Source organism: Dipodomys ordii, unplaced genomic scaffold (genome assembly GCF_000151885.1).
Source record: "Dipodomys ordii isolate 6190 unplaced genomic scaffold, Dord_2.0 Scaffold12, whole genome shotgun sequence".
In the NCBI taxonomy this organism is placed as follows: domain Eukaryota; kingdom Metazoa; phylum Chordata; class Mammalia; order Rodentia; family Heteromyidae; genus Dipodomys; species Dipodomys ordii.
Genome location: NW_012267228.1, coordinates 169,032 through 181,455, shown reverse-complemented (window position 1 = coordinate 181,455; position 12,424 = coordinate 169,032). Strand labels below are relative to the sequence as shown.

Here is a 12,424-nt window from a genome sequence, read left to right as displayed (position 1 = left end):
GCCTGGGCCCGGACCACGAGAGCCGCCTGCGCCTGGGCCCGGACCACGAGAGCCGCCTGCGCCTGGGCCCGGACCACGAGAGCCGCCTGCGCCTGGACCACGAGAGCCACCTGGGCCTGGACCACGAGAGCCACCTGGGCCTGGGCCCGGACCACGAGAGCCACCTGCGCCTGGGCCACGAGAGCCACCTGCGCCTGGGCCCGGACCACGAGAGCCACCTGGGCCTGGGCCCAGCACCACATGAGCCACCTGCACCTGGGCCTGGGCCACGAGAGCCACCTGGGCCTGGACCACGAGAGCCACCTGGGCCTGGGCCCGGACCACGAGAGCCGCCTGGGCCTGGACCACATGAGCCGCCTGGGCCTGGGCCTGGACCACGAGAGCCACCTGGGCCTGGGGTGCTGGTGACGTGTCGGTGCCATGATCACCGCTCACCGGTGCCAGACACGCCCAGGGGAGCCCACCTGTGGTTGGAGAAAAATCTGCTTGTGAGTTTGCTGTAAGCCTGCAGCCAGTCTAAAGCATGAGAGCAGAGAACATGGCCCAGTGATAGAGCACTTCCCTAGACGGCTCAAAGCCTGTAGTTTAAAAATACAGCTAAAAATAAAGAAGCAAATAAGTCTGTGTAATAATACGGAAGAGTCGAGGTTCCGCCTCGGAGCCTCCACCCCTGCCGTCTGTCCGCTGTGCTGCTACCACACTTGTCCTTCTCCATCTATCTGCGGCCTACGTACCCGACGCCGGCTTACTCAGCCAGCTCCTCCACAGCCCTCCCCACCCGGGACACATGCGCAGTAGGAAGTCTAAGGTCCCGGCACGGGTGTGGCCCGGTCACCTGGCCGGCAGCCATTTGTGCATCAGCAGCTGGTGTACCACAAAGGTACTTGTAGCCAGAGGGCATCAGGCCCTTCTGACAGGCCTGGGAAGCAGCAGCGCCTCAGCCCCCCACCTGTGGCCTGGAGAGGCCCCCCCGCAGGCCTGTGAGGGGCTGAGGGTCAGGCTGGCTGCAGGTGAGCAGGACTTCCCTGCTGGGCAGGCTGAGCACCTTCCACTGTGGCAGGAGGTGGCGTCGGAGCCGTGGTCAGCCTGCAGCATCACGGCCTGCTGGCGAAGGGCAGCAAGCTCAGAGGGACTCGGTTCTCAGCTGCCAGCCTGAACTTGGGCCTCAGGGCATAGCCCCAGACCCAGCCTCTGTTTCCCCCTGTGGGTGGGAGCCTGCTCGCCCCATCACAGTCTGGGCTCAGGCTGGAGCACGGCGGGGCTGCAGACAGGGTGTCAGTCCCCTCTGGCTGGGCCATGTTCTAGCTTGAATTGACTGGAGGCACCTGTGCACCCAGAGTGGGCCTGGGACCCCGGGGCTGGACGGAGCCTGCCGCTCCGGCCACCTCATCTCTGCCACTGTCCCCACCAGGCGTGGATGACGGTGAGGACATTCCCCGGGAGATGCTGATCGGGATCTACGAGCGGATCCGGAAGCGGGAGCTGAAGACCAATGAGGACCACGTGTCGCAGGTGCAGAAGGTGGAGAAGCTCATTGTGGGCAAGAAGCCGGTACGTGCTGGGCCCAGCATCCCGGGCCGCCCGACGGGGCGGCCCTGCAGCGCTCCGCCGGCCGTGGCTCACAGCTCTGATGCCAGTGGAGGCTGACCTCCCCCAGGGGAGCTGGGGAATGGCCTTGGCCCCGTGGTGTTGGGGAACTGCGGCTGTCTGCCCTGGGCTGTGTGTTAGAGCACAGGGCTCTCAGGGAATGGCCGCTGGACACGTGCCTTTCTTGGTGACCCAGGCCTCCCTTGGTGGGTGGGGCTCTGGGTGCCCCAGAAGAGGGGACGGGCCTCTGCCCTTTGCCTGGGTTTCTTGGAGCCCGGATGCAGCCTTAGAGTAGTAACACCTTCGTGGGTTCTCTGTCTTCCCGCAGATTGGGTCTCTTCATCATGGACTTGGCTGTGTGAGTATTTTCTCTGCTTTGCCACGCCACTCGCCGATTGCCCACCCTGAGGACCCCTGCATGCCCTGCGTCCCTCTGCAGCGTGTCTCCCATCCCTCTGCCTTGTTTGTGGGCAGGTTCATTCAGGGTGATCAGAAGCACTCTGACACACCCCCATACCTCTGCTGGTCCTGAGGCTGTAGCTACATTGGGGGGGGAGGGGGTAGAGGGGAGGGCTGTGAGGCCAGGTCAGAGCCAAGGGGCTGCCTTGCATTCCTGTGCAGACACTTGACCCTGGACCTGGGAGAAAATCCTCCCCATGGCCTCTGCCCGCTCCTCCACACCCTGCTCGCTCTGCTCTGCCCACCTGCCCCTGCCCCGCCCCTCACCGCCACCACCCTGCTCCCTGCCACCACCACCAGGGTTTGCCACAGCCCCTGCCAGTCTCGGATGTGTGCGCACGCACGCACGGTCCTCCCCGCTCTCTGGGGAGCCTCCCTCCACCACTCACCCTTGCTGCCCACAGCCCACCACACCCCTGCCCACCCACCCTTCGTTCCCCACGTGTGCCGGACTGGGCCACACTTCTCCCCTTCAGGCGCCGAGGCGCTGCGCTTGGCAGCCGCAGTCAGGATGCTCGGCCGGTCGTGCGTCCTGCCCGCAAGCGCATGCACCCTGTAGCCCCATGCCTACGTCCTGCATGTGCAGCATGCTCACAGGCTTGGGCCTGGCTTCGGGCCGCGTGGCTGTGGCACAGTTGGGCAATGAGCCTTCACAGAGGCTCCTGTGGGCGCATGGGGACGGCGGCGCCAGCCAAGTCCCCTTCGGCCCCGCGCAGCTTCAGGACACGCTCCTGTGCACCCCGGCGGCGGCGGCGTGCGGGCTCGGTGCCGTGCAGGGCCCTCTCCACCTCCATGAGGGCCGGCGCCCATGGCCCGTTTCCTCTCGCAGGTGCTGTCCCTGCCCCATCGGCGGCTGGTCTGCTACTGCCGGCTCTTCGAGGTTCCAGACCCCAATAAACCCCAGAAACTTGGGCTGCACCAGCGAGAAATCTTCCTCTTCAACGACCTCTTGGTGGTAGGTGATGGCCCAGCGTGGGACGCAGTGTGCTCCGGTGCTGCGTCTGCCATGGATGCACGCGCCGGGGCTGGCGCGGGCTTCCCGGGAGAACCTGAGGCCGTACAGGCTGCTGCACACGCAGGGCTGGGAGAATGTTCCCCGGCTCCCATGAGCACAGAGGGCTTCGCCTCATCCCCGGCCGACCCGCAGCCAGGCTCCTCCTTGGCTGCACTCAGCCGGGTCGGGTGTGGGCTGGGGGGCTGACCCTGGGTGGGCTCCTTGCCAGGCACCTTCCCATCGCAGAGGGAGGCGTGGCCAGGGGAGCAGTGGCATGCCCTCCTTCCTCCAGAATCTCTCAGAATGGGTCTCAGCCCGCAGGTGCCCACAATCATGGAGACCACACAGGCACGGGGCTTTCCGATGGGCTCAGCTTTGGAGCTGGGCAGGGTCCTGTCTACCAGGACCTAAGGGACAAAGCCACCAAAGCCAGGTTTCCAAAAGGAAATGGAGAACTTACCAGGAAGAAGGCACAGGGGTGCCAGCCCAAGGCGGCTGGCACCGCCCACCCCATGGCTGAGAGCACATCCCGCCTTTAGGTTCATGTCCGCGGCGGGCTTGGGCACTCTTAAAGGCCTCCACCCCCACTGCTAAGGTTGGGGTCCAGATAGACATCTTCGAATCTTTCATGAATCCCTTACCTGCGGCGGCTCTTACTTGTACGTGGCAGATCTGGGCAACGTGTGGCTCCTGGCCTTGTACCCATCTGTACAGCCAGGCTGGAAGTTCTGTCTGTGAGCCAGCCTTGGGCCTCGGGAGTGGCTCCTCCCACTGCGCTCTGAGCCGCCCAGCCTCCCGCCAGGCCCCGGGCTCCGAAGCGCACTGCCCTGCAGCCATCTTGGCTGTGTCACGGGACAGTGGTGCCTCCCCGGCTGGCATCGCAGGAACTGACTCATGGCGCGGCGTGGAAGGGCATCCCTTCCATGGCCCTCAGCCGTGTCTCTGTTCCCCAAGGTCACCAAGATCTTCCAGAAGAAGAAAAACTCAGTGACATACAGCTTCCGGCAATCCTTCTCTCTGTGTGGTATGCAGGTCCTGCTCTTCGAGAACCAGTGTAAGTGCCCTGGCCTGCAGCAGTGTCTGCCGGCCACCTGTGTGTGAGGGCTGGGGGCCAAGAGGACCCACAGCACAGCCTGGGGAATGCAGCTGCCCCAGACAGGAGGCAGAAACGTCCGAGAAGGGCGGGAAGTACCGTAGGCCTGGCAGCGAAGGCTCTGGGCGCCGTGGGCTGTGCCCCAGCTGCTGGGGTCTGACTTCAGCTCAGGGCCATCCTGCTACAAGGCTTGTTTCTGATCCCCAGCCTCTTCTTGGGGTGTATCGCTGCTCCCCATGTTGGGGGGTGGGGACCCCTCTACATGAATGTGCAGGCCGGCTCTCTGCATACACCGTGAATGTGGTGGAGACTGGTTCTCAAGCCCCCAGAGAGTTGTACCTGCAGAGGGGACTTGGGGCTGCAGGAAGCCAGCTCCCTCCTCCAGCTGCCTCCCTGTCAGCGGCCCTTCCCCAGCCCCACCCACTTTCCCTCACTTCTGTCCCTTGTCGGTGCTATAGCCTGAGCCCTGGGTCCAGTGCGGCCCTGAGCTCAAGGCTGCGGCTCTGCCTCAGCTCTGCTTCTGGCCTTTTGGAGCTAAGAGGCTCACAGACTTTCCTGCCCGGCTGGTTTCAAACCACAGTCCTTAGATCTCCGCTTTCTAAGTAGCTAGGATTACAGGCGTGAGCCACCAGCGCCCGGCTCTTCCAACTGCTTTTGTCCCATCCGAAGTCCCTGAGCTGGGAGCCCGTTGTCCTGGGGTAGGGGCCAGGCAAGCTTCCTGATTGGTAGAGACTGAGGAGAAGGTGCTGACAGGGTGTGTGTGTCAGGCGGTGGGTGCTTCTCCATCTTGGGTCTCCATCTGTCAGCCTTCCATCCGTGGATTCAGAGGTGGGACCGCAGCAAGCTCACCTCTGAGGATCCCCGTGCCTCCTCCTGCCCTCCCCGCAGTGCAAAGGTGGCCTTGCTGCTCGCCTCCTGGCACGCCTAGAGCAGCCTGGCCAGGGCGGGCCGTGAGCCCTGCGGCCCTACATCCTCGCACCTGGGGGCCTGCGCCCTGGGCTCAGTCTACTCTGAGCGTGCTGCTCGTGCCCTGAACATTCGCAGAGATTTGTGGAGTCGATATTTACATCTTCATGTCAAAATGTAGACATTGTGGTCTCTGTTCCTCAGTGGCCTGTCCACACTCCATTCCCGAGGCCTGCACCGCCCTCTGCCTGGTCTGGGCACAGTGTTAGCGCTGAGAACCTTAAACTAGGAGCCACGCTGGGGAGACTGGAGCCCAGAGTCCAGAGACTCCAAAACACGCCCGTGGCAGCAGGGGCTGGAGCTGCATATCGCTGGGGTTGGGTCCGAGGCTCACCGCACAGCCCGTCGGGAGGACAGCCCAAGGGGACAGGCTGCCACCCCCATCCCAGAGCCACCTGCCCCCCTGTGGGGCTGGGCATCTGGCAGTGGCCAGGGGTATTTCCACCACCTTCAGTGCCGGGAGCCAGTGAGGCCCTGTGCAATCCTGACACGGTGTGGCCGTGGTGGGGTGGGAGGAGGCCATTCTGCTCCCCCCCCAGCCTCTGGCAGCGCACACATCTTGCTCATTTTTGGGCGTGGTGGGCTCCGGCAGAGCCCACTGAACCCAGGCCCTCCGGCTCCTCCACCTGCAGACTACCCTCACGGCATCCGCCTCACGTCCGCTGTCCCCGGGGCAGACGTCAAGGTGTTGATAAACTTCAACGCACCCAATCCTCAGGACCGGAAGAAGTTCACTGATGACCTCCGGGAGTCGGTGGCGGAAGTGCAGGAGATGGAGAAACACCGGATAGAGGGTGAGTCCTGGCGGAGTGCGGGGAGGGCAGAGGGGAGCCCCGGATAGAGGGGGTCCTGGCGGAGTGCGGGAGGGGAGGAGCCCCGGATAGAGGGGGTCCTGGCGGAGTGCGGGAGGGAGGAGCCCTGGATAGAGGGGGTCCTGGCGGAGTGCGGGAGGGAGGAGCCCCGGATAGAGGGGGTCCTGGCGGAGTGCGGGAGGGAGGAGCCCCGGATAGAGGGGGTCCTGGCGGAGTGCGGGAGGGAGGAGCCCCGGATAGAGGCCTGGGCCGTGGCGTGGCCGTGGCAGGCAATGCTGGGCTGCCTGAGGTCTCGCGTCTGTCTCTGGTCCCCACATCCCTGTCCTGTGACAGCCCCGAGCCTCTAGGCCTGTGGTCCCGATCCTTCCCTCTCTGGGAGCACGCCACCCATCCTAGGAAACCCTGGCCCCGGGCTGAGCGCCTCTCGTGATGTTACCCGGCGCTCCTGCCAGGTCCGGTGTCAGCAGGTCACAGGCGGGACGGCCCTTCGGCTCCTATCTCACTGCAGCCACATGGGGTCACCCTCTGCCCTCTGGACAGTGGCTGCAGAGCCTCCCCCGTCGGAGCGGCTTGGCCGGCTCTGCCCGTCCACTAGCAAGGAGAAGGTGCTGCCATCTTTGCGGTGGACTAAAGGCATCAGGGCGTCTGATGTGCCCCTCGCCACACCCCTCTCCCGGCAGCGGGCGGAGCTGCCCCAGCCTGTGGCCTCACCTCCTCCCCCTCCGTCCCCCATTGCAGCGGAGCTGGAAAAGCAGAAGGGTGTCGTCCGGCCCAGCATGTCCCAGTGCTCCAGTCTGAAGAAGGAGCCGGGCTCCGGGACGCTGAGCCGGGCCTGCCTGGACGACAGCTACGCCAGCGGCGAGGGCCTCAAGCGCAGCGCCCTCAGCAGCTCCCTGCGCGACCTCTCGGACGCAGGTAAGAGCCGCCGGCCCGCGCACGCAGGCGCGCAAGCTCCAGCTTTCCCCCACAGACAGGGCAACCCAGGAAGGTAGGCAGAGGCCTGGTCTTGGGGTACGGGCGGCGTGCTGCAGCCGGGAAGGCCCGCGTTGCTTTCTCTTTACGCTTCACTGACCTGTGCACGCCACTCGAGGCCTGGTCGGCCCATCCACGTTCTCTGTGCCGCTGCGTCCTGGTGTTTTTTTGCTGATGAATGAAATTGCTGAAGCCCTCAGCGTTGCCTGGGGACCCCCTGTCCTGGTCTTGCTTCCCTTCAGGACCTCTTTCCTGGGAACCCCAGGCTTCTATCCAGCGCTCAGGCTGTGGCCCCCGTGAGTGTGGCTGGTTCTAGGGTGCCGGATAGCCAGTGCACTGTGGCTGTGGTGCTGTCTCCTTGTCCATGTGTCTTAAGTTGCTGCCAGTCATTTAATGCCAGCAAGCAGCAGCCCTTGGGCCTCCCGGGAGCCCGGGAGCGAGGGGATGTGAAGCCTCTCCAGCCTCGGGGAGCAGCAGCACTGTCAGGGCAGCGCTGGGGGCGAGGCTTCGGCAGCTCGCCGCGGCGCGGTTCCCGGGGCAGCAGGCGCGCGCCTGCAGCTGGGGTGGCCCTTGTTTGTCTAGAGGACCCCATGGCCGAGACCGGCCCGGCAAAGCCTGCCCCTCACCGCACCCCGCCCCACCCCATGCAACACTGCCTCATGTGGCTTGCTCATTCCTCAGACTCCTTTTTGTTTCCTTGTGTAGTTTTTTTTTCTTTGCTTTTGTCATCTTTTTCCATAGTAAAATGTAAAATCCATCACCAGCATGAAGGTTTAAGCCAGAGCTTCTCAACCTGGACACGGGGCCACACAATTCCTTTCTGCAGGAGCTGTGCTGGCCTCTGCCCCCCACCCCCGCCCCCAGGCCACGACGCCTGTCTGGTCCCCGCATCTAACAATGCTGGGTACTCCTGTGAGCACCTCGGCCCTGGTTGAGAACCACTGGTTTCCCAGTGGCTGTTCAGCCCAGCCACCCGTCACCAGCTGCCAGGGCCTCTGCAGGCTGTGGGCCAGGGACTGTTTGAGTTTGTGCAGTGTGGCAGGCCCAGCACACCCCACCCACAGGTCCCTCAGGTAGCGGTGCCTGAGCCTGAGCCTGAGGCCTTGGGGCCAGGTGCCCACCAGACCCGGCTCTGAGGCCCCGTAGAGTTCCATGGGGCAGTGCTCTCTGGGCCTGCAATAAGAAACAACCAGCAGAGCCTTCCAAAAGCTACGAGTGAAGGGGCGTGATGTCTGATCCCAGGCCACCACAGAAGGCCAGCAGCCTACCCAGAAGATGCCAGCAGGGCGGCAGGAGAAGAGGAATGTGTGCACGGGCACCTGGGCCTGCCCCGCTGAAGGCGGTCACGTGCCAAGCCTGAGGTGGCTCTCATAAGGGACAGCCAGGGCCGGCCTGTTGCCACTGCAGACCTGTGAGCAGTCGCCTGACGTCCGTGTCACCTGCCTAGGAGACAGCCGGCCACAGACACCTGGGACGCTGGCAGTGGCCGCAGTCTGAGGGCCCGGGAGCCGGCCCTTCTGCAGATACACCACGCCCGGGCGGTCAGGCCTGGCCCAGCCCCAGCTCCTCTCCGAGATGGGCACTGCAGAGGCCTGAGCGGATGGCACCTTGTCCCCAGGGAGCGCACACTCCCCGGAACCCCAGGGTCCCCTGCTGCCCATGCGCAGACCACAGGAACTGCGTGCCGCTCTGCCTGCTGTTCTTAGCTGTTGGACCTGGCCATGGTACACCATGAGCCTCAGTTTTCCCAGCTGCACTAAGGAGGTGGGAAAAGCTTAGAACTGCCTGGTGTCATCCGCCCGCTGCGGGCAAGGGGGGAGGAGAGCCTGCGGTGGAGGCAGCCAGGGCGGGCGAGCCGGGGCCGCCGCAGCCGAGCTGCTCTAGATGAGCACCACCAAGGCTCCGGACAGCGGGCAGCACCAGAGGACGCGGGATTCGTCGTGAGTGGCCTGAGCCCTGTCCACACCGAGCAGAGACAGCCTGTGCCACGGCTGTCTGCTGACCCCGCGGGCCAGGACAGACCCGGGGAGGCCTGTGAGCATGGTGCCCAGGACAGGTGGAAGGCACCAGAGCAGTGCGCCTGGCTGAGGAGTGGACGAGAGCAAGCTGCAGGCCCCGGCCCGGCCTGTGAGCGGGAAGCAGCTCTCAGCCACAGGCCACACTGGCAGCCGCAGTTAGGGCCCTGGCATCGGGCCCGCTACCTGCCCCGGCCCGGATGGCAGCCGGGGTCCCCCTTAGCCTGGAAGGCCCCCAGGCCAGTGTTGCTGACACCGCAGACTCTGGGCGTGTCCCTGTGGCACCAGCCCTCAGTGCCGTCTTGAGCACTCACCGGAGCAGGGGAGGAGCAGGGGAGACCGGAGCATCCGTGGTATACACTGGAAGCCAGTCGAGCCTGAGCAGCCGCCGGCGCGTGGAGCACGCCAGAGCCCCAGCTGCTGGGAAGAGCTGGGGAGCACCGTGAGGTAAAGGTACCGAGACTACGCAAGGCCGGGTGTGGCGGCACACATCTGGAAGACAGGTCCGGAGGGCTGTGGCTCCAGGCTGGCCCGCCATTCACAAGATCACCTCCCTCGGTAAAAGCGGACATGGTGGCGTGTTCCCAGCCGTATGGGAGGATTGCTGTCCAGGTCACCCAAGCAGGAATGTGAGAGTCCAGTCAGTAGCCGCTAGAGCCGGGCACCGGTGGCTCTCCCAATCCTAGCTACTCAGGAAACGGAGCTCTGAGAATTGATCTTCAGAGCTAGCCCAGGCAGACAAACCGGGGAGACTGTTATCTCCTACTAACCAGCAAAATGCTAGAAACGGGGCCATGACGCAAGTGGTAGAGTGCCAGCTTGAGTGAAAAAGCTAAGCAAGAGCTCAAGGCCCTGAGACCAAGCCCCGTTACTAGCACACGCACGCACGCGCGCACGCGCACACAACAACGACAACAGTGAAAATAGCTGGGGACGTGGCTCCTGCAGACAGAGGAGGCCTGCGCTGAGATCAAGCCCTTGCTCCCAGGGAGGTGCAGCAGAGCCGGACAGGCCCGGCCCCGCACAGCACCGAGGGAAGGGGCCCTCCCGCCCAAGCAAGGGCCGGCCTCCCTGGGTGTCCACAGCTTCAGCAGACACCCCTGCACTGCCCCGTGCTGGGGCCTTCTATTACCCAACTTGTCTGGCTTGGGCCAGACAACCGGGTGAAGGGACTCAATGTCCTCTGTATGCTCTAGCAAGACTCAAGGAACCAGACGCTATTTCCAACCACCTGGCCTGCTTTGGAGGTGCAGCCCCGGGCCAGTGAACACACAGCAGCCTCTTTGCCATCTGGGCTGTCCAACCTAGAAAGAACACAAACAAGTTGGCTGTGCGTCGCATGCTCCACCCTGCTGTCCGGGTGAGCGTGCTGTATGGGTGGGCGCTCATGCGGGATCCAGAAGGGAACCACGCTGCAGGCTGAAGCAGCCCCGGGGCCTGAAGCTCTGCAGAAAGCCGAGGAGAAGCCCTCGCCAGGGACTGCAGGCCAGAGTGGGCCTCGGGTCTTGAGCCAGCTGGCTGGGCCAGCATTCTGGGAGGATGATCTGCTCCCAACCAGGGCACTGCACAAACTAAAACTCAGCCCAGAGACAGGAGACGGGCCGCCAGTCTCCTCTCCTCCTGCCCACTACCTGCTGTTTCCCAAAGGCAGTGGGGATATATATATGTGAGCATGAGCGTGGACATGACACGTACATATATATATATGTGTGTGTGTGCGCGCGCGTGTGTATGCACACGCGCATGTGTGTGTGTGAGCTCCCGTGGCGCAAGGCCTGGGAGCAGTGGTGGGTGTTTGTGCTCCTGCAAAAACTGCCCCAGCCCAGCCTGCCAGCAGCCGAGCCAGCCTGCACCCTGCCCCGCGCCGGGCGAGAGCAGACAGGAGTGGGGTGGTGGGGCCGTGCGCAGACCTCAGCCCCCAGGCCCCCCTGCAGAGCACCGTGAGGAGGAGGAGGAGGAGGAGGTCGGGGCTGGGATGAGACATTTTTTCCCCTCCGCCCAGTGCCTGCTCCCTACGGCCCCCGCTGCCAGCTCCCCCAGCCCCGCCCCCGCCTGGCAACGGCCGGCAGGCGGCTGCGGCGGCAGGCAGGCCGGAGGCGGCGGCGGCCTGCGTGTCTAACCTCTGGTATTGCATGTTCTGGGCAGGGAAGCGAGGGCGTCGGAGCAGTGCGGGATCGCTAGAGAGCAATGTGGAAGTAAGTAGGAGGCCCTCGTCGCTGGCTGTCCTGTCGCCGTCCCTGGTTATATCTGTGGCCTTTTTGTTTTCTATTGTGTTGCTCTTCCTTCCCCTTCCCCAGAGACTCAGCCTCGGCCCTCCCGCCCTGCCTGCTGCCCATGCATGCGGCTTCTCCTCTAGAAGCATCCGCGCCTCTCACCGCTTCACCCCTGCCCAGCGGCGGGGCTGCTCTGGATTGTGCGTTCATTTCCACCGAGCCTAGCCCCCGGCCCCGAGCATGGTTAACCGCCCTGGCTTCCGCCCCCGCTCCGGGCCCGCCCCTCGCCCCCCCTCACTGCCGGACGTGCTGCTCCCTCGGCTTCCCCGCGCTCTGCCCTCCCATGGCTTCCTCCCGAGTTCGCTGGCTGTGTCTGCAGTCAGGACACCATGGGATTGCCCAGCTAGGGTGCGGGAGGAGCGTGCCAGAGGAAGTCAGGGCGGGTCTCATGAGATTTCATTCATCCTCCATCTCTCCAGCGCCGTCCACGCCGCCGCCTCGGCCGGCAGATCTTCCTCCGATTCCCCTTCTTGCCTGGTTCGCAGTAGGGAGCGGGGCCTGGCCCAGGACGGGCTCCAAGGCCACAGGGTCCTGTCGCCTCCTCCTGCGGACCCCTGCCGGGCAGGGCCAAAGCTCTGAACCAGTTGAGAAGGGCCTGAGAGCTTAGGGCTCAGCTTTACACCTATCACGCATCGCCCTCCTAGCGCACAGACACCCCACCCCACTGTGTCCCGAGACCACAGGCCCCAGAGCCCGGCTCCTCCACAGTCAGGAGGCCGGCCCCGCGCCTGCCCCCTCCGGCCAGGCAGTGGACGGAGGGCTTAGCACAGTGGGTGACTTCAACATGGAAAAAGACGGTTCTGACCTGCGCTCTGAGATCTTTTAATTTTGATTTCTATGAATTTCCTTTTTAGGGGTCCATCATTAGCAGTCCTCACATGCGCCGGAGAGCGACATCAACACGAGAGTGTCCATCTCGCCCCCCCCAGGCCATGCCCAACTCGTCCTCCCTCCTGGGCTCCCTGTTCGGGAGTAGGAGAGGGAAGCCCCCTCCGCAGGGCCCCCCGCCACCCCCCCACCCCGCACACTCGGCCAGCCACCTCCCCGGGCCCACAGAGGGCCTGCCTCAGGCCCCGGCACACGGGCACCACGCCCAGTACTGCCACATGCAGAACCCACCTCCCTACCACCACCACCACCACTACCACCCGCCCGCCCACCTGCAGCACGCCCACCAGCATCACCACGGGCCCCACGGCGGCCACTACGGGGCCCACGCCCACGGCCACCCCCCGCTGCCCCCCACCCACGCC

At 64.7% G+C, this 12,424-nt stretch overlaps 1 protein-coding gene across 2 annotated transcripts in view; it reads left to right on the top strand.

Annotated features, from left to right (window-relative positions):
* The window catches only part of Iqsec1 (IQ motif and Sec7 domain 1), a 78,143-nt gene that overhangs the window by 63,857 nt on the left and 1,862 nt on the right, over positions 1-12,424 (top strand). Inside the window, exons 7-13 of one of the 2 annotated variants that reach the window (XM_013010491.1) lie at positions 1,412-1,551; positions 1,916-1,945; positions 2,876-3,001; positions 3,995-4,094; positions 5,732-5,893; positions 6,650-6,826; positions 11,044-11,093. In XM_013010491.1, coding sequence (XP_012865945.1) covers positions 1,412-1,551; positions 1,916-1,945; positions 2,876-3,001; positions 3,995-4,094; positions 5,732-5,893; positions 6,650-6,826; positions 11,044-11,093 — 785 coding nt within the window. Of the gene's footprint in view, positions 1-1,411; positions 1,552-1,915; positions 1,946-2,875; positions 3,002-3,994; positions 4,095-5,731; positions 5,894-6,649; positions 6,827-11,043; positions 11,094-12,025; positions 12,135-12,424 lie in introns of those variants that run through there. The other variant, XM_013010492.1, reaches the window with a different exon arrangement.